The sequence below is a fragment of the Castanea sativa genome, chromosome 8 (assembly GCF_040712315.1).
Source record: "Castanea sativa cultivar Marrone di Chiusa Pesio chromosome 8, ASM4071231v1".
Taxonomy (NCBI): Eukaryota; Viridiplantae; Streptophyta; class Magnoliopsida; order Fagales; family Fagaceae; genus Castanea; species Castanea sativa.
This window is the reverse complement of record NC_134020.1, coordinates 50884813-50905463: the sequence shown is the minus strand read 5'-3', so window position 1 is coordinate 50905463 and position 20651 is coordinate 50884813. Positions and strand designations below refer to the sequence as shown.

The following is a 20651-nucleotide window of genomic DNA, read 5'->3' as shown; positions in this document are numbered from 1 at the left end:
TACCACTGCATTGAATGCTCTGCAACTACCTTTCTGGCCGCATTAATGGGGAAGTGATGCCTGATTATCAGGTTTCAGCGTTACAGCTGTCTCTAAAGACTTCAGGGATGGGCTGATGGGACAAGTATCTAAATTAATAATTTAATCCATATGTGGAGGATGGGAAGAAGAAGAAGGATGATATAAAATGAGAAAGAGAACACTGTAGAAATGGGGGATCAAGAACTATAATCTGTCTTTAAAAAAGTGAAATATAAGATCCAGTTTCCTTGGTTTGAGTCCGAGGACAAATTCTGTTATATAAACTGTCTCATGTGTATGATGTTGCAATCTGGTCCATCATCTTTGTTATTTAACATCACTAGAACCTAGATTTCAAGTCCATTCTCTACAAATTCATTGTATTGAGTTTTTTGGGCCTATCCCAATCTTGATTTTGGGTTTGGGTGCAAATTGTGACATTCCAGAAACTATAATAAATAAATTAATCTAGATAGAGTTTGAGACTTTATCTCAAGTGGTACTCTTGTCTTGTATGGGTAGAGCCGTAGAGGAGAAGACTCTTTTAGGAGAATATGGGGTGAATAGTTTGGTAATTTCCTTGGGTTGAAAGATAGTAGTATATGCAAGTCGAGTGTTTTTCTATTGTTTAAGTTAAGTGAGAAAGTACCATAGGGGAGTCTTTTGGGTAAATATTGGTAAAAATGAAGTTTTTTGGGGTTATAGTCACTGTTCGAAGTTATTTGGGGAAATGAGGAGAGAGAGTGAATTTCGGCAACAGTGTTGCCGAAATTCGAAGAAAAGTATGAGAGAGAAAATCCAAACTGAGGAGAGAGAAATTTTGAGAATTTTGGCAACAGTGTTGCCAAAATTCCTTCTGCCCAAACCCTGCCCGCTTCACTGAGTGCCCATGCGCGTGAGTGCCAAAAGGAAAAAATAAAAAAGGTTTGTGGCAATCCCATTGCCGAAAATGGAGGGAAAAGAAAAGAAAAAAAAAGAAGAAGAGAGAATTACAGCAATGGGATTGCCAAAATAGGGGGGAAAGAAAAAGAAAAAAAAGAAAAAAAAAAAGTGGCCATGTAGTGCCGAAATAGGAAAAAAAAAAATTGGCAATGGGTTGCCGAAATAGGGAAAAAAAAAAAGAAGGAAAATTGGCAATGGGGTTGCCGAAATAGGGGGGGGAAAAAAAAAAAAAAGTAAAATTGGCAATGGGGTTGCCGAAATAGGGGGGGAAAAAAAAAAAGTAAAATTGGCAATGGGGTTGCCGAAATAGGGGGGGAGAAAGAGGGAAAAAAATAAAAATAAAAAAAGGTGGCCATGTAGTGCCACATTTTTTTTTTCTTTCCCCCCTATTTCGGCAATCCCATTGCCACATTTCCTCTTTTTTTTTTTTTTTTTTTTTTTGTATTTCGGTAATTCCATTGCCATAATTCTTTTTTTTTTTTTCTTTCTCCACTATTTCGGCAATCCCATTGCCACATTTCCTTTTTTTTTTCTTTTCCCCCCTATTTCGGCAACTCTATTGCCAATTTTCCTTTTTTTTTTTTTCCTATTTCGGCACTACATGGCCACCTTTTTTTTTTTTTTTTTTTTTCTTTCCCCCCTATTTCGGCAACCCCATTGCCAATTTTTTTTTTTTTCTTTCCCCCCTATTTCGGTAACCCCATTGCCAATTTTTTTTTTTTTTTCTCCTTTTCCCCCTATTTCGGCAACCCCATTGCCAATTTTCCTTCTTTTTTTTTTTCCTATTTCGGCACTACATTGCCACTTTTTTTTTTTCTTTTTCTTTTTCTTTCTCCCCTATTTCGGCAATCCCATTGCTGTAATTCTCTTTTTCTTTTTTTTTTCTTTTCCCTCCATTTTCGGCAATGGGATTGCCACAAACCTTTTTTATTTTTTCCTTTTGGGCACTCACGCGCATGGGCACTCAGTGAAGCGGGCAGGGTTTGGGCAGAAGGAATTTCGGCAACAGTGTTGCCGAAATTCTCAAAATTTCTCTCTCCTCAGTTTGGATTTTCTCTCTCATACTTTTCTTCGAATTTCGGCAACACTGTTGCCGAAATTCACTCTCTCTCCTCATTTTTCCAAATAACTTCGAACAGTTACTATAACCCCAAAAAACTTCATTTTTACCAATATTTACCCAAAAGACTCTACCATAGGGTGTATTAGAACTTTAGAATTGTGAATGTCTTATTTGTAAGTTTCTAAGTTAATATTGAGGTTTTTTTTTTCAATTTTATATTTGCTATTTTATTTTCGTCTGTACAATGGGATTTCAGTAAGTTCGTATTTGGAGTGTGTGTGTGTGTGTGTTTGTGAGGTATAGTTATTAGTTAGTGTTAATTTTGAGAATCTTTTAAGTATAGTTAATGAGTTTTGGTTGATTGTCACGGTAATTCATATCATTGATATTGTACTTTGATCGATATCAGTTGTAAATGTAGGCAAAGAGCATTATTGTCTTCTTTGTTTTTTTTTTTTTTATAATAAGTATTGAATCATTAACCCAAGGACAGACCATGCAGTCCCAACTAAGCCATTTTTACTATATTATTAACCACTTTAATGCTTCACTTAGTCATAAGCTCACATTACTAAGCTCGGCAAGAGCATTAATTTACTTAAATTTAGGTTTTAATTTAATTTAATTTTTAGAAGAAAATGCATGTTTTAATTCATAGCTCTAAACCTTCTCCAAAAAAAAAAAAAAAAAAAAAAAATCTCTAAACACTAGATTAACTTTATGAACTGGTCGATTGAATTCCAAGTTTCAAACGCAAGAAAAAACAAGATGTCCGGTGTGGAACTTATAGTTTGGGTTCTCAGACAGCGAGTGAAGTTGGGCCTTGTGGTTTGGATCCATTCCAAAATGAATTGAGGGCCATGTATCTATTGATTCATATACTGCCTACATCAATTGATGTCAAAATGAGTGAAAGTGTTCGAGAAATGTAATATAGAACCTTCAAATTTATGTCATGTCTCCTTGAAAACAAATCAACAAAAGTTGGCTAATGACATTTATGTTAAATGGTTATTATTATTATTATTATTATTATTATTTGTGAGGTGATTTCAATATAGACGTCTAAGAATGATTGCCCCAGGAAAGTATAAAAAAGTCAACAAAACCTTGATGATCCCTCAATAAAAGAAAAAAAAAAAGTTTTGAGGGTACAAAATTTTTCATAACTGTATATTGGGGTGGAATATTACCATAGGTGCTAATAAAAGTGTTGTCACTAGTGAGGTCATACGAAGGTGATGTTCTCACAACTCTCTAGTCATAAACGACTATGAAAATTATTGTATTTATAAACTTATTCAAATGAAAAAAGATAAACACTTTTTTTTCCCACTAAACTAATTCATGTGTCTTCCAACTAGTTGACGTGACTACTAAAAAAATTATCTATATATTATCATAGGTGCTAATAAAAGTGAGGTCAATAATGAGTTCATAAGTGCTAGTTAATATGATACTAATCATAATTTATCAGTGTAAATAATTACAAAATTTTTTGTATTGCAACTCACTCATATAAAATAGATAACATTTTTATTTTTACACGAAGAATAAAGTAATTCCAAAGTTTCTTCCAACCACTTGACAAGACTACTAAAAAAATTGTACCATTGGGTTCTTCAAATTTGGTTCGTATGATGCAAGAAGTATGTGGTGATCAAAAGAAAACGAGGTAAAGCCTACCTAACGAAGAAGAAAAGTCCAAATTCCCGGTTCAAGAATCAAGAACATGGTGCCTAAATCTTTAAATAAGGTGTTCATAGGGAATTGACGTTTCGTATTGTACAGGCTTTAATCTTGCATATCTATAATCTATATCCACCCTGTAAAGACATGAACTCCACATTGTACCATCAGTGCTTTCATATGACTCTATTTTTAAAGGTTTTGCCTCGCCTATGCTCTATGCATAGTTGCATACCCAACCCATGTGGAAGTGAAAGTCCTAAAGAATCTCCTTTCTTAGGAGATAATGCTTAAAATATTTTAGCAAGTAAATAAATTTTCATCTTTTTCTTTGTATCCAGACATGCAATTACAAAGAGAATATATTTACTAATTAATTAGTTGCCGTTTTAGTTCAGATACTATCAATAAAATTTGGATTTTAAATTTGTTGTTACAGATTGAATTTTGTAAAGATGTGTAAAATTCATATTTTATCCTTCTATTCTCAACATATGACATCGTCTTATTACAAATCTAATAATAAGCACCACCACACTCAATCAATTCTAATACCCATATATAAATCCAACCAAATTGAGAGCTTATTAAGATATTATTAAGTGTCATAGAATGTATTGAATTTTAAATAAAATGCTGATGTGGCAATTTTTTATTAAATGATGTAAAACATGAGTTTTACACCCCATCGTTACCAAATTTGGGCTTTGTTTGTTATAGTTTATATCTTATGTATGATAACTTTTTCTTTTTTGAGAAACAGATAACTATGAAATTGTAAGTTTGCTTATGGGTTATAATATATTCATGTCCTAAAAGCACACCAATAAATTGCAATATATTTATTGCAATGGTAGAGGAAATTCTTGCTGCAAAGATTTAGCCAAAGCAAAACTAATGCAGGGGTCTTCCAAATCTTTTTGCTGAAGGGTCTTCCCAATCTTGATTGCAATGGTAGAGGGAATTCAGGATCAACTTTGAATTACCTTTTCAATTTCTACATTAGTGCTCCTAGTTTTAGCCTGAGCAAAACTAATGCAGCAATTGCAATCTTCCTAAATAACCCCAAACTAGCAAAAAAATATCTTTCTTTTTTTTAACTAGAAAACCCCATAAAAGGTAAGAACCTTTTCAGGATGAAATCAAGTGCTTCATGATCGCTTCATTGGCACATTTATTTTAGTTTTTCTTAGCATTTCCAACATAGACATTTAGAAGCTAATTAGAGCAGCACTCGAGCCATAATTCTAACTAAACAAATTTACTACATGGACAAGAAGATAGGGTATAGCAGAAAATTTTGGTAGGACATTGAAAAATAAAAAGTCTTAAGAATTAGGATTAGTGGACTACATTAAAAAAAAACCTTATTTAATTTCACCATTAAAAATATGATAAAAAAAAATTGTACTGGCTATATGCATGTTGTGAGGCTAACATTCGAATCCTCTTTTCTGGGATCGAAACAACAAAAACAGGACAAAATCTAAACGTTATACGAGAAAGCCAGTAAAAATAGTAAAATACTCTTTATCTTTCTATTTACTTTAACATTGACAAGAATACTTATTATATATATTTGTACCACAAAAGTGACTGAGCCAGAGTTTTTGTGGCCATTTGACTGAAGAAAAGAGAAGAACCCTGTTTACCTTTTTCTTGGGTCAGAGAAAACATATATATTTACGGCCACATTATTGCATGGACTTGGTGGTATCCTTTACCAATTCCTGTTTTATTCCTTCGACCCGTAGCAGTGGAGCTAAATATTTAATTATTTAGCTCCATAAAAAATTTCTTTATTTATTTTACTTACTCATTTTACAAAATATGCTGCAGCTATTTTAGTTTTCAACATAATAAAATAATATATCAGCTACAATAAAATAATATATCAGTCCCAATAAAAATTAATTTCCCTATAACCCATAGCACAACGATAATCATCCACAACCCATAGCAACCATCAGAACCACCATGATCACCCACTAGTTCACATCACCCATAGCCCATCAAAACCCAGAACCACCATGATCCACCACCGACAACCAATCAAAAATAATAATAATAAACCCACTATAATCTACCCAACCAAAAGCCCACTAGATCATCCACAGTTGACAAAAGCCACAGTGATCAACCCAACCAAAAACCCAGATCAAACTTAGACGGATCGGCGGCATGGGTCTGAGCTGACCGGCAGCTTGGGACGACAATGAAACAGAGGTGAGAGTTTGAGAGAGTGGGTCGGTGACGTTGAGAGAGTTTGAGAGCTTGGGACGGCGTGGGTCTAAGGCTGAGAAGGTTGATCGGCGGTGGGTCTCAACTTGTGGGTCGGTGACGTTGAAGATGACAAGGGCCGGTGATAGTGAGCTTGAGAGAGTTTTGAGAGAGTTCAGAGCTTCAGATGGAGATGAGATGAGAGTGACACTGTGAGAGAGAGAGGCGTGAATAAAAGAATGAAAAGAAATAATCCAGCTTATATTATTTTAATCGGGAGCTGAATAAAAAATTGATTTTTTTTTTAGCTCTAAGCTACAGTGCTCATGTATCTATACATGTGCACTGTAGCAATTAAGCTAAAAAATTAAGCTATACTTCCACTGCTGCAAGGGGATTTTTTATGTTTTGGTGGAGCTAAAATAGCTATTTAGCTCCACTGCTGCAAGTGCTCTTATGGAGTAGGGAAAGAGACACCAAAAACCACCTCTCTTTTGAAAATGAAAGTGGCACTACATTAACATCTTAACAAACATAAAGATACATTAATTATGCAATGCAAGCATACATTAAGACATATTCTTATTCTGTTTCGATGTTTCCAAAGTGAGAGTAGAGATGAACTGAAGAAAATCCTTTTAAAAGAATGATAAACCAATACCTAATCTCGACCATGGGTCGACTAATAAAGACTCTTGTCATTGAATATTAGAGAATCTCAACCATACTAAAAGGAAAAAAAAAGAACTTGTAAAACCAAAAAACTAGCTTATTAGTATTTTAATCTAATATAATAAAGTATAATCATCGTAGAAATAACATCGTAGATTCAAATCTTATTATATCTATAAAAAAGAGAAGAAAAAACTAAAGCTTTTGTCATATAATAATATTTGCTATATAACACTTTCTATACTTACAAGCAATAAGATTATAAAATAATAATGATAAGTATCAAGTTTTGTTTTTGATGAATAATAACTTAATAATTAGTATATAATGTTGGTATTTAAGTTTTATTATATTTTATAATTAATTGTAGAATAAATGAATTTATGAATTGCATGGTAAATAACATTTAATTGATTTGAAATTTAGTATATTTACGCATTAAGAGAGAATATAATTTAACAGTGAGATTTTTAAATAATGATGTACTAAAAATTATCATATTGTATAAGACTAATATTATACAGTATATATTAATTGAAGGGTTTGCTTAAAGCACTCATGATTCAAGCAATTTTTTAAGTAAAGAAGTCATTCTTTCAAGAAGGAAAAGAACATATTAGAGTAAACCTTACAACATGGTACAAGTAATGATCCCCATGTGCCCCAAATATAAACTGATTATCTTATATGCGTAGGCCTATCTATAGCATTGCCCTTTGACTTTGGGTCATTAAGTAATTACAAGCAATTATGGGTGATTAAGTACACCCCCATCCCTTGTAGTGGAAGTACACCCCAGATCATGATAGGCACCCTTATGCTGGAGGTCATGCATGCCCGCACTATGTAACATAACATGGGAGGCTTGTGGAGGTGATATGATGATGAACACTATATCACTTTCTTTCTTTTCAATTTATAATCACCTCTTTGCTCCATTTGTTATATAATTAAATTCGATTATTATTGAGGGAGGATTTGAATCTTAAATATTTCTGTTGAAAATATCAAAAGATGCAAGTTGAATTATAAAGACCCTTAGGGTCCGTTTGATTGGAGAGGTGAAAAAGTAGGAGGATAAAAAATTGTGGGAAGATGGAAAAGTGAGAAGATAGAAAAAAATTTTATTTTCTCTCCTTTTTGTTTGGTTGGGAGTGGAAAAGTGGAGAGATGGAAAAAATGAATTTGAATAAATTTACTCATATATCCTTTGTTAAAGAATGATGTCAAATTTTTTTTTAAAAAAAGTGACAAATAACCATACAAAAAGAGCAATCACCCAAAATTTTTTATAAAAATAAAAAACATGTTCCAAAAAAACTCACATCCAGTAAAAATAAAAATAAACTATCACGCCCAAACCCTAAAAAATCAAAAGGAAAAATAAAGAGGCAATGTTAATGCCCAAGAAAAAAAAAAAGAAAAATAAGAGACAACTGGCAACGTGATTGCCCAAAAAAAAAAAATGGCAACGTTGCTGCCCAGGGAAGAGAAAAGAAAAAATAAATGCAACTTAAATTGAGGGTATTTGTGTAAAGTGCATCTTTCAGCACTTTTCCCTCCTCATTTTCCTCTCAAATTGGAAGGATAAAAAAAGGTGGATTTGGAGGAAAAAAATTTCCCCCTATTTTTTTGTCTCTCTTGTTTTCTCTCCTCAACCAAACAGTGAAAACTGTCATTTTCTACTTATTTTCCTCTCCTTATTTTTCATCCTCTCTGTTTTCACCCCAACCAAACATACCCTTAGAGTTTATTTGGAATGTGATGAAAAATTCAGTTTATTTTAGTGTTAAACCTCTTTTTGATATTAGTCATGAGTTCTATTACATTTTTTCGTATTATTCATAGGTCTCATTGTACTATTCAACTAGCTTTTAATTTTTTTTTTACTACATTTTTAGTAAAAAAAATTTATTTTTAACTAAATAAATTATTCTCAAACAAAATATTAGTTTTGCTCCATTTGTTTTGATACAAGAAAAACTTGAAATCCTTTGACCAATGGGTAACATCAAAGGCAGTACTACAATTGTTGGGATTCACCTTCCATAAAGTTGAGGTCCCTAATTAATTCTTTCATTCCTGTCCTTTTGGGGACCAGAAACCCACTTTTATTTGTGTATATAAACCTTGAATATTATTGGGGGAAAAAATAAAACCTGAATCGTTTGATACCAGGAGTCTATAGGAATGTTTGATACATGTACTTAAAAATAGAAAATATGTATTTGAAAATATATGTGAAAATACATGTAGATAAAAAAGTATGTAAAAATATTTCAATTTATTTTAGTGTTAAACTTCCTTTTAATACTAGTCATGAGTTCTATTACATTTTTTGGTATTATTCATAGGTCTCATTGTACTATTCAACTAGCTTTTAACTTCTTCTTTTTTTTCTACATTTTTAGTAAATTTTTTTTCATTTTTAACTAAATAAATTATTCTCTAACAAAATATTAATTTTGCTTCATTTGTTTTGATACAAGAAAAACTTGAAATCCTTTGACCAATGGGTAACATCAAAGGCAGTACTACAATTGTTGGGATTCACCTTCCATAAAGTTGAGGTCCCTAATTAATTCTTTCATTCCTGTCCTTTTGGGGACCAGAAACCCACTTTTATTTGTGTATATAAACCTTGAATATTATTGAGGAAAAAAAAAAAAAAAACCTGAATAGTTTGATACCAGGACTCTATAGGAATGTTTGGTATATGTATTTAAAAACAAAAAATATGCGTTTGAAAACATATGTGAAGTGTATGTGAAAAAATATATAAAAGTACGTATAATATTATTTAAAAACTGAAAATATGTGTTTAAGTGAGTGTACCAAGTGGTCATATATATTTTTGAGCTACAAATTTTTTATGACCTAGCCAGCACTAGCTACTAGCTAGGAATCACAGGTGCGAAACATATCAACTGCTTATAATTATATCAAATCGTGCACCAGGTACTAGGTAGGGACCTGACTCAAGTTATTGGTCTTTATTTCACTAATGCAAGACTTCACTCCCCTTTTTTTTTCATGCCTCGTAATTTATATGGGGCACAAAAATTTCACAATTTTTTTCTTACAATTGTTAATATGATAAGTTAAAATTTGAGTAAAATTACATTTACATTGCCCATCATCGGCATCTCACTTTATAATTTGCACAAATCATAACGCTTCATCTCAAAAATTATAAAAATATTTGTATCACTAATCTTATTGAATACAAAAAAGCCAAAAAAAAAAAAAAAAATTGTATCACTAGACTTATCCAATACGTAAAGGCCAAAGAAATTGTATTATTGTACTGCGAATATTATCTACGAATATTTTGGGTTAAAGGCAAGAATCAAACATGTTGATGTTGTTCAGGAAACCTTTGTGCTACGAACTAATAAAAATTATTGGCTGGTGTACTGCCTAGGACCAAGACAAGCAGATAAAAAGTAAAATGATTCATCTAAAATTAAAAATTAAATGATAATTACTTTTTGCTCAGAATAATAAACCTAGCTTAAAATATTTTCTTGTTGGATATATATGCGAATGTTTCCGTGTAACTGTGTAAGTACATTTTTCTAATTATGCTTATTGTCAAAGCAGACAAAACCTAATTGTTAGGTTCTAAACGTTCCCTTGTAGATCATAGCTAGCTACCTAATTGAGTTACTTTTCGAAGTGAAATTACTTGTACTATAGGGCAACGTTTTGCTAATGCATTAAGGGTCCACTTAGGCACACATTAAGCCATTCATTTTTGGTAAAAATTTTTCAAAAATTGAAAAAGTTGTTAATACTTTTTCAATTTTAGAGAAATTTTTTTTAAAAAATGATTAATTATTATATGCTCTTAGGAGTTAGAGCACACATTAGCAAAATCCATGCATTAATGCCTTAAAAAGTTTTTTTTTGTTTTTCATTTCAAAAGAAAAAGGGTAAAATATAGATCCAAAATATTTCAAAAGTAACTAATTTGGTTCTTCATCACTAAAAGAAGAGAAAAATGAGTAATAGTTCAAAGGCCAAGTTGAGTTTAAAGACTGGATTGATTAGTTTTGAAGAAAAATATTAGTTACTTAAGAGTAAAACCAAAGTAATAGTAGTACTTTTTTATTATTTTCCAAAGTACTTTTAACAGATGTTACCTATAATAGTTTTTATTTATAAATTATAAAAAGAAAACTGTCCTAGGTCATAAAGCTAGAGAACGTATTGGCTTTATTTTAGTTGCTAATTATAAAATTATTGGTTCTAAAGTTTAATTGGAACCTAACCACCAATTTCATGAACTTTATGATGCTTTTTATCAAAGGAGAGGGAAAACTTTTTCCCATGTGTTAGGTTGACAAATCTTACTAACTTTCTGGGGGTTGTTGGTTCAGAAAGTTATTTTCAATAAAATAATGAATCTTTTTTCTTTTTTTTTTTCTAACACAAAGTAGTTATAGGAAACAACGAACTCCATATCCAAACAATTCCACAATCCTACATGGAATTCCATTTCCAAATAAAAAACATATTTCCTTTTGTTTCAAAAACACTCCACCCTTACTTCCTTGGAATATTCCATGTAGCCCTCATTATTGGGACACACATTTAGTGGTGTATCATGGGCATTTATGTAATTTAGGGTGTGGAGGGAATTTCCATTTCCGTTTGGTCCCCACTGATTCTGAAGGGTGCAGCCACCACGCCCTAACTTGAATCAATCTTTGGAAGAAAAGAGAGAGAGAGAGCGAAAAGAGAGAGAGAGAGAAAAGGAGAGAGACAACTGAGTAATAACAGTGTTTGGAAGGTTTTGGATATTTCTGTCCCCCACACCTCAAATCCCTTTCGGCTGAAACAGCACTTGGACAGCTCAATATTTTTTCATGGACGAATTTGCCCCTTAACACAAATAATTGTATAATACATTTATAACTACTGAAATTCTTTGTAGTCGTCAATAAAGACTAGGTCAATAGTGTATGTGCTCAATGTGATACTCAAGACATACCACATAATATATAGTCAAACTTTATCCAATCAATGCGAGATATCACAACATTAGTTTTCAATGTGACAGGAGTTGGAAATAAATTTGGTAATTTTCCATTACCTAATCACTTTTTGGAATATTTTTTTGTTATTTTCTTTTATTTGTCCACTTAAAGGTCAACCCTCATCAATAGTGATGTGCAGGAATTTTTTTTTCTTTTTTTTAATTACTTATAAAGAAAATATACAAAAGCTATTCAATAAAATACAGGACATGTTGGTTTATTAATCAATATTGCAAGTTTTTAGCTGACTCTTTGCAATAGTTTAAGATGGTATAAGAATAAAATCTTATACTTCTTTGAATTGTAAAGGTCACGATTCAGGTTTTTTTTTTACCTCGTTTGCATGGTGGACAATTGGCAGGCCATGGGCATAATGCTCCCTTATTACACCAATCAAGAAAATGAAATTTCTTCTCTATTTTATTCTATGCTACACTAGTACAACTTACCTGTACGTGGTTCAGTCGAAATTTAAGTTGTAGTTTGGTTAAAATTTAAGTTGTTTATCTATGATTTGAAATTTGACACTTTATTCACCTGAGGTTAACTTAATTAAAGTTTCGTAACCCACTTTTGTTAAAAAAGAGGTTAAAAATGTAATTTTACTCCACTTTTATGTCTCTCTCCCTCAAAAAACACAAAAAACATAAACATAAAAATACAAAATCAAATAAGATCAAAAACAATCCAGCAGAACACTTGCATCACGGGATTTCAAAACACAGGTAGGCAACTTAAATTTCGATCAAACCTCATATGAATAAAGTGTCAAATTTCAAAATACAAATAGGCAACTTAAATTTCAGCCAAACTATAAGTGAGTAAGTTGTAATTTGTCTTTTACATATACAATTTAACATTTTTTTATACATATGATATTTATAATTATTTTTTAATACTTTTTCTATTTCCATCCCCAAAACTCTCTCTCTCTCTCTCTCTCTCTCTCTCTCCATTAGTGTTACAACTACCTCGTTAGGGATATTGAAACACCTCTAAATCGCCTCAACGCCGACATGCCCCACATAGGTTGTGCCCTAAAAAAAGGCACATGGTGAGACACCTCATCCTTGATCTAATCATCTATTACTTCATTGTCATCCATACTACAAACCAATATGTCAACTTTTAAACAAAAGATTAAGAAGAAAAAGAAAAGGCAAGAATTTTATTTATTATGATGATGTTAATTTGTAAATATTTTATAATAAAATGGAGTGTAATCTTAGTTTTTTTTTTTTTCTTGCATATGTTCAACTAGAACGTGGGCATTTCTTTTCTGTTCTTTTTGGGAGAAAAAAAAATCAGGCTCATTGAGAGAGAGAGAGAGAGAGATAGCAATTCCCCTCTTTAGAAGCAATTTCCACTATTCAGCAAAAAAGAAGAAGAAGCAATTTCCACTGCCACAAAAGTTCTCCTCAGCTTTTCTTCAGTGAAAGCTGCACATGTATACTTACATGAAAAGCGATCTATCATCTATCGAATACTAGCGTAGCTGAGAAAAGTAAAAGAAAAAAAAGAACATAGCTTCAGGTCCAGTCCATTTATTTGCATCTATTTTTTCTTTTTTTTTTGTTATGATAAATCAATTTATACCTAGTACCTAACAAAAATTTAAAATATTCGTGAATTATGCATACACATCATAACAAAATATAGTATGCCATAATTCTATCCACAGCCACATATCAATTGCAAAAAAAAAAGATTATAATTTCATCACCATACATTCAAAAAAACAAAGGAGAAAAAAATAATTCATTGCATTATTGGATCTCCTTTTGTTTTCTTATGTTGGGACCTTACAATTTATTTATGGGTTGTGTTAACGAGCACTGTAAGGTGCCCATTAACCACAATATTTTTACTTTTTTCTGACAAATTTTTTGTTTTGTTTTTTTTGTGCAGTTTATGTTATTTTTTCAGTTTTGTAGGTACTATTTGATTTTTTTTTTTTTACTTTTTAAGACAAATTTGTGTCTTTTTTGTACTTAACAAGTACCAAGTAGTGCTCGTTAACATACCCCTTTATTTATTTATTTTTGGGCTAAGAACAGATTCATATTGCACCAAAAGAAACCGTACAAAAATCAAACTTCATAGCCGGCCAGGGACACATTGAAAGGAAGGTAGCCAGATTGCCAGAGCCATACATAATGGGATCCAAAATGATGAAAAGTCTAATCAATATTTGTCTAAGAACACACTCAAATTGCAAGCAAACCAAGCCAACCTATATCATTGCCTGTGATGATAAGTGATAACACAAAAAAGTATTTTCTAAAAGATTATCAAAGCAATAATGTAAAGGATACCATCTCTTGACACTGTTGGCATTGTAGTGGAATATAGTGGAACTACTTATTATGATAGTATTAAAGTAATCATGTTGACAATCGTACCACCAAATGATTTTGGTGTGTTATGGTTATTTTTGGAAACAATGGGCATTTTGGTAAACTCATTTCACACTTAGAGGCATGCCTACATAGAGTAAAAACTACTCTTGACTCTCTCTCTCTCTCTCTCTCTTCCTAGTTCCTACTTCACAACTCACATGCTCTCATTCTACTCATAATCCTTTGAGAACAAAGACAAAAGCTCATTGGTTTAAGATACCTCTACATCCCTCTCTCTCTCTCTCTCTTAGAATTTCTGGTTCTCCAAGATTTTGCACTGGATATGGTTTTGCTCGGTGCAAATCAAATCCAACTGCTAGATACCCTCATGTTAACCCACTTTGTACTTTTCTCTCATTAAAAAAAATTCTGAACTTTATCTAAACTTAGATATCATATTCGGTTACTTCTGAGTTCATATGTTCTGCTTTGTTCTGTCCTCTGTTCATGGCTGCTGCTACTACTGCCTCTCCAATCTTTGAAAACCATAGCAACAACAGCAGCAATAACAACCGTGAGATTAGCAGGCAAGATATCCAAGCTGCCATTGCCAAAGCAGTGGAGTTGAGGACTCTTCATGCTGCTTTGATGCAAGGAAGCAGCCCCTCCAATCTTAGATTTCCATCTCCTTCCCCTGCTTCACGCCCTGTTTCTCAGTTCTCTGCTCAAGATTACCCTGTTTTTACACCTGTGAGCATGAATTTCTTACTTCTTTTCCAGTAATGCTTGCTTGATACATTATATTCCTTGTGTTTATGTGTTGGGGGTATTTATGCTCCTAGATTTTTCCTGAAATATAAGCGTTTATTTAGGTTGATGATTCTAATTATATCAAACTCAAGAATGTGACTATCATTTGTTGCAGTGATTATCTATATTCTTCATTTATTTATTCAGTTTTCATACATTAATTGATGGGAAAGTGAATGCACCTCATGGTAATAAAGATTATACTATCTATATTTATGTGGGTTTTACTTAATTCATCTGCTAAAGTCTCTTATTATGACTGTAATCCCATATTTACAGTTTAAACGCTTAACTAAACTAAAGCCAGAAATTTAGTTAGGTTGCATTTAGCTGAACTCAGAAATTCAGTTCTACTATAGTAGTTGTTATATTGTTAACATATCTGCAGAATATTCTGATGACTATTCTTTTTTTTAACTTTTGCATTGCTTTCCAATCTGTGTTTGTGTGTGTATTTGTTTATTTTGAATTTGGTACTTCATTCTTTAGTAAGTGAAGCTTTGTATCATTCATACCTAAGACTACAGACCCAAATAAAATTCTCTATTTTTAATGAGTGAATATATATTTTTCAAAAATGAGGGAGCTTTCTGAATTTGAGAAACATTGACAGAGCTATGAAGATGAACCAACACCTGGGTATCCACAAATTCCACTTAAAGACCTCACACTATCAGAAAGTTGGGATGAGTATGGACTAGGAGGAAATGGCAATGAAACTTTCCTATCAGATTATAAGGAGAATTCATCCTCAAGAAAGGGATTGCCTTGTGGTTTGGCCAGCGTAGACTCCCATATTTGTCCAGCTGAGGATCAAAAATCTGTCACTGGTTCTTGTGCAAACCAAATCACTGTGCTTCAAACATCACCTGGAAATGACTACTTCAAGTCAAGCACAAGAAACAGTTTGGGGGAGTTCAAATCGGTATCATCCTGCAATAGATGCAAGCCTGCAGTTATAACTACTGAATCTGAAACTGCAACAAGAAACAGCAGGAACTCTAATATTGTTGTTCCATTAACGGATTCTCACTCGTCTATTCAATCACAACCAAAGAATCGGGGAGTGATTTCATGGTTGTTTCCTCGGTTAAAGAAAAAAAATAAGTATGAAAATTCTCCTAATCGAGCAGAATCAGAAGATGTTTCTCAAATCTATAAAGACTTTGGGATAATGTCAATTGAAACGTTAAAGAAAGAGCTGATGGAAGCAAATGAGAATAGAGATGCAGCCTTGATGGAAGTTTCTGAGATGAAATCTTCATTGGGAGAGCTTAAACACAAGCTGGAACACTTGGAGACTTACTGTGAAGAGCTGAAGAAAGCACTCAAACAAGCAATGCAGGCAAAAAATTCCCAAGTTCCTGAAACTCTTGGAAATTTTCCTAAGAGAGGGAAATCCTTAGATGTAAATGGAGAAAATTTGATGCCCGTCAGTGCAGAAGTAATGGTGGAAGGTTTCTTGCAGATAGTATCAGAAGCGAGATTGTCAGTAAAGCAATTCTGCAAGACCCTTGTTGGCCAGATTGAAGAAACTGATAATACTCTAGTGGACAACTTAAATACGCTTCTTCAACCATATAAACTTTCTTTGAATTCCAAATACTCAAAGGCAGTGTTATACCATTTGGAAGCTTTCATAAATCAATCACTCTACCAAGACTTTGAGAACTCAGTATTTCAGAAAAATGGCTCTCCAAAGCTGTTAGACCCCCAACAAGATCGCCAAGCGCAGTTCTCATCATTTGTGGCACTGAGGAACTTAAGCTGGAATGAGGTATTAAGGAAAGGAACTAAGTATTACAGTGAAGAATTCAGTAAATTTTGTGACCAGAAAATGAGTTGCATTATCACGTCGCTGAATTGGACAAGACCATGGCCTGAACAGCTTCTGCAAGCATTCTTTGTTGCTGCCAAATGCATATGGTTGCTTCATTTGCTTGCCTTTTCATTCAATCCACCATTGGGAGTTTTAAGGGTTGAAGAGAATAGGATGTTTGATCCTCATTACATGGAGGACATGTTCATGGAAAGGCAGAAGTCACATGGTCCTAGCCGAGTTAAGATCATGGTGATGCCAGGGTTTTATGTTCAGGACAGGGTATTGAGGTGTAAGGTTCTTTGTAGGTATAAATCTGTAGCTTAATTGTTTAGAATTTGGTTTTAATTTTTTTTCCAAGGTATTCTCACCTAGAGAAGTTTGTAATTATCAAATTGATGTGTTAATAAATGTAAAAGTGGGTTTCTTCCATTGTTGACCAACATTGGTTTTCTTACTTAGTCAAGTATTAGGTGAAGTTTCAAAGGTTAACTGATGAATCTTATCCATCTAATTTGACTTTTTGGGTTGTTTTTGTTGTCTGATGCCAAAACTTTGCTGCACATTTTCTTTCTTGGCCACTAGAGATTCAAGCTACCTTCTGTTATCTTGCCAAATAAAAACACATAGGGAGTTTCTTTTCCTTTTACTTTTTTTTTAAAATTTATTTATTTTTATAATATTTTTATTTTATAAATGGTGGATCCAAAGATAAATAAGGGAAGAAAAGAATGAGGCTGTTATTGTTGAAACATGCATAGCCCAATATTGAAAACGACCAAATCACCTCTTAAAGTCTCTAGAAAAAAACTCTCTACCAAAACCTACACAAAGCAATCAACTTTGTACAAAGAATATTATACTCGCTCTCTCTCTCTCTCAAAAAAAAAAAAAAAAAGGAATATTACACCTTCAGATTTCAAACTTTAAACAAGTTGAAAAAATCCGTCAATTTTTTTTTCAAATAAAACCACTCTACATGATTATAGAGAAACAATAAAATAACGGTAAAATGTATCATTATGAGTGAGTTTTCAAACACAATCATAATAAATGCCTATAACTGAAACCAATACATCTGTAGTTTAGAACATCAGGTAACTAACAATTGCGAAGGCATTCAAATTTTCAAAGGGAGTGGAGGAAATATTGGTGTTGGCCATGATGGTTTACAATAGGGATACAGATTTCATAGGTACAAAAACAATGTAGCTGGAGTTACCAGATAAGATTTTCCCATATTTTGTTGTTGGTAAGCCATTTTCAATACCCTCTCTTCCGCATGTTGCACAAGGTAGAAGACAACTTCACCATCATTTGGTTGGAAGGCCGCATGTTGCACAAGCTAGAAGACAACTCCACCATCACTTGGTTGGATGGCTAGCAAATCCACAGGTGGCTGGAGCTCCTTACTATTTTAACAAGCCTAGAATATCCTAAAACCATGTCCTTAAAAATAAACTTTGTGTATCATGCACCATGCACCATGTACCTGCATAACTGTAATCCTCTAGTTCCCAAATCATACGCAAAATCTGCTTCTAAGTAGCACCAAAACTACTTCGAAACTTAAGAAATTTAACCCTTTGCAAAGCAAAAGGGGGAAAAAAATCTGCATAATTTGATCAGAAAGTTTGAGGCATTTTGTTGCTTCAAGTTCAATTCCATTCACAATCAAGAAAAATACATCCAAAAAGACACTGCCCAATACTAGATTAGAAAGCAAAAATAATGCAGAATACTGCTTCACAAACGAAAAAAACTTCTATTCCATTAGAAACTCTTGTCCACTGGACCATTGAAAGAAAAGTATGACCACAACACGTTTGAATCAGAGATACACAAGGTATACTCAATTGCTACAAAATTCATATTGGTAGCTAATTAAGCCAAAACATAATTTCGAAAGAATAGCATTTGAAGTGTTGGCCTTTGATGGCTATCTATAAATGTTCTTGCATACTAAAAAAAGAACGCACTACTATCCAAAATTTCAACAATGATTTTGACTTTAGGTGCTCAATCTTATAGATATGACAAGAGTTTTCAGGGATCAGAATAAAGATCTAATTTCCAATCCAAATGTGTCATGTAAGCACTACAGAAAAAGAAGGAAACTAAGATCAAAAGACTAAATAAATAACAAAGAGTAGCATACAGTTAACAACTTTCAGCTGAAATGTACTTCAGTAACTAACAATTGGAAGGGAATTCATCAAACTTAAATGGGAGGGGAGGAACTGGTGTTGGCCACGATGGCTGCCGAAGTAAAAGTGCATATTTTGTAGGTACTGACCAAAGGAAACCGGAAACTTCAGATAAGGAATTCCCCTTATCTCGTAGTGATTCGCCAGCCATTTTCAATACCCCAGTCCTCATGTTACACAAGACAACGTGATGGCGGAATTGTAAGAAGACAATTTCATCATCAATTGGGTGGAAAGCTAGAAACAACACGGGCGGCTGGACCTCGTACTCCTCCATTAATTTAAAGATCTGAACAATCTCGGAATGTTCTGAAACCATGTCCTTGAAGTGAACTTTGTATTTCATGCACCATGTACCTGCACCACTGTAATCCTCGAGATCCCAAACCGAAAAATAGTAAGAATTGTAAGCATCATTGCGTCCATGTCCACCTTGGAATATCCTGAGACGCCCTTGGAATTCGCCAAAGGAAACAGCAAATTGTTTAGGTGAAATGTCTATAGGTGGATCGAGATAATGGCATCGTTCTGCGTCGTTGAATGGATCGAACACCACAAAACCTTTGATGAACTTATCCTTTTCATCTGTATTCACCCAATGCAGCATCCCATTGCAGGCAACAACACCAGCATGCAGAGACGCTACTCTGAAAGAATTCAATCCCCGCGGCGACGACACAACCGAGTCTCGCCATTCACCAGTTTCGGAAGAAAATATCTCCATACGTAACTGAGTAGTATTGGTTTCAGACGGAGAATGAATGCGTACCACCTTATATCTATAATGCACATTGTCAAGGCAATAGGGTTTGCATATAAAGCCAACCATAACGAAACTGGTCGTTCTCGGAGGAAGGGTCAGCCATTGTTTGGTGAATGGATTGCAGATGAAATACTCGCAAAACTTTATAGGCTCCGAAAGCCGTGAAGAAACTTCGTTGCGTACCAGCAATAAATCGTTGAACGATGCTTCGACTGCGATGCAAAACGGGTCGTTTTTTCTTGCTTTCAAAGGAAGAAAGTTGAGAAAATCGAGACCGACATTGGTACAGTCGGTGAAGAACTCAGAATTATGGGACGGAAGAACCAGGATGGTTTTTTCAGAGTTGTGTGCATACTGTAACAGAAGAGTAAAGGGTTGTTGTTGTTGTTGTTGTTGTTGTTGTTGTTGTTGTGAGTCTGAGTGGCGGTGGTGAATGTAGCGACGAATAAAGTAAGGATGGGAAATAAGAGAAAGCCAGCGCTTTGAGACGGATTTGCATTGGAGAGCCCATCGACATGGGAGTCGATAAAGGATCTCGAACAACAAAAGATCAGAGAGTTTGTTGATGCTCATGAATTCATACGAAGATGATGGGTCTGGTTCTGACCCTTCTATTCTTCTTTTGCGGCTATTGGGAACCAAAGAAAGGTCTGCACTTGACTCCGCCGCCATGGCAATAGCAGAAGAAGCAGATATGAGTTCAGAAGAGAAACCGGAGCGCTATCTAACTCTAGGGATTCGCCCTGTACGTGTCGGTGTTGTGTCCTTGTTTGCAAACTGAACCACTGAGCTGGGGAGAATCCAAACCGTTTATATATTTCAATAAACAGTCAAGATTGCTTTTAGAGTTATTTCCGAAATTCATTTTTTTTATATAAATGTTTTTTCTTAAGTTTTTTATTATTTTTTTTCATTTACTAATAATTACTCGCCACATCAGCAGTTTGTAAATTTTTTTTATAAAATAATTTGTGTTTCTAGCAGTATTTCTTTTTTTTAAAGGACACAAAATTTATTATGTTTATTAAGATCGTAAATAACATACAATTCAACGGTTAGATTTT

At 33.5% G+C, this 20651-nt stretch overlaps 2 protein-coding genes across 2 annotated transcripts; one reads left to right on the top strand and one right to left on the bottom strand.

Annotated features, from left to right (window-relative positions):
• Positions 1-14173: 14173 nt before the first annotated feature.
• Positions 14174-17060, top strand: LOC142605802 (IRK-interacting protein). The gene is made up of 2 exons (XM_075777239.1): positions 14174-14738; positions 15412-17060. The coding sequence occupies exons 1-2, from the start codon at positions 14496-14498 to the stop codon at positions 16942-16944; spliced, it is 1776 nt and encodes a 591-aa protein (XP_075633354.1). The 5' UTR covers positions 14174-14495; the 3' UTR covers positions 16945-17060.
• Positions 17061-18637: 1577 nt separating this feature from the next.
• On the bottom strand, positions 18638-20295 carry LOC142605686 (F-box protein At3g26010-like). The gene has a single exon (XM_075777115.1). The coding sequence runs from the start codon at positions 20257-20259 to the stop codon at positions 18811-18813; it is 1449 nt and encodes a 482-aa protein (XP_075633230.1). The 5' UTR covers positions 20260-20295; the 3' UTR covers positions 18638-18810.
• Positions 20296-20651: the final 356 nt, after the last annotated feature.

Coding starts and splice junctions, on each gene's coding strand:
- LOC142605802 (XM_075777239.1), top strand. CDS start 14,496: ATGGCTGCTGCTACTACTGCCTCTCCAATCTTTGAAAACCATAGCAAC. Junction 14,739..15,411: donor ATTACCCTGTTTTTACACCT/GTGAGCATGAAT, acceptor AAACATTGACAG/AGCTATGAAGATGAACCAAC.
- LOC142605686 (XM_075777115.1), bottom strand. CDS start 20,259: ATGGCGGCGGAGTCAAGTGCAGACCTTTCTTTGGTTCCCAATAGCCGC.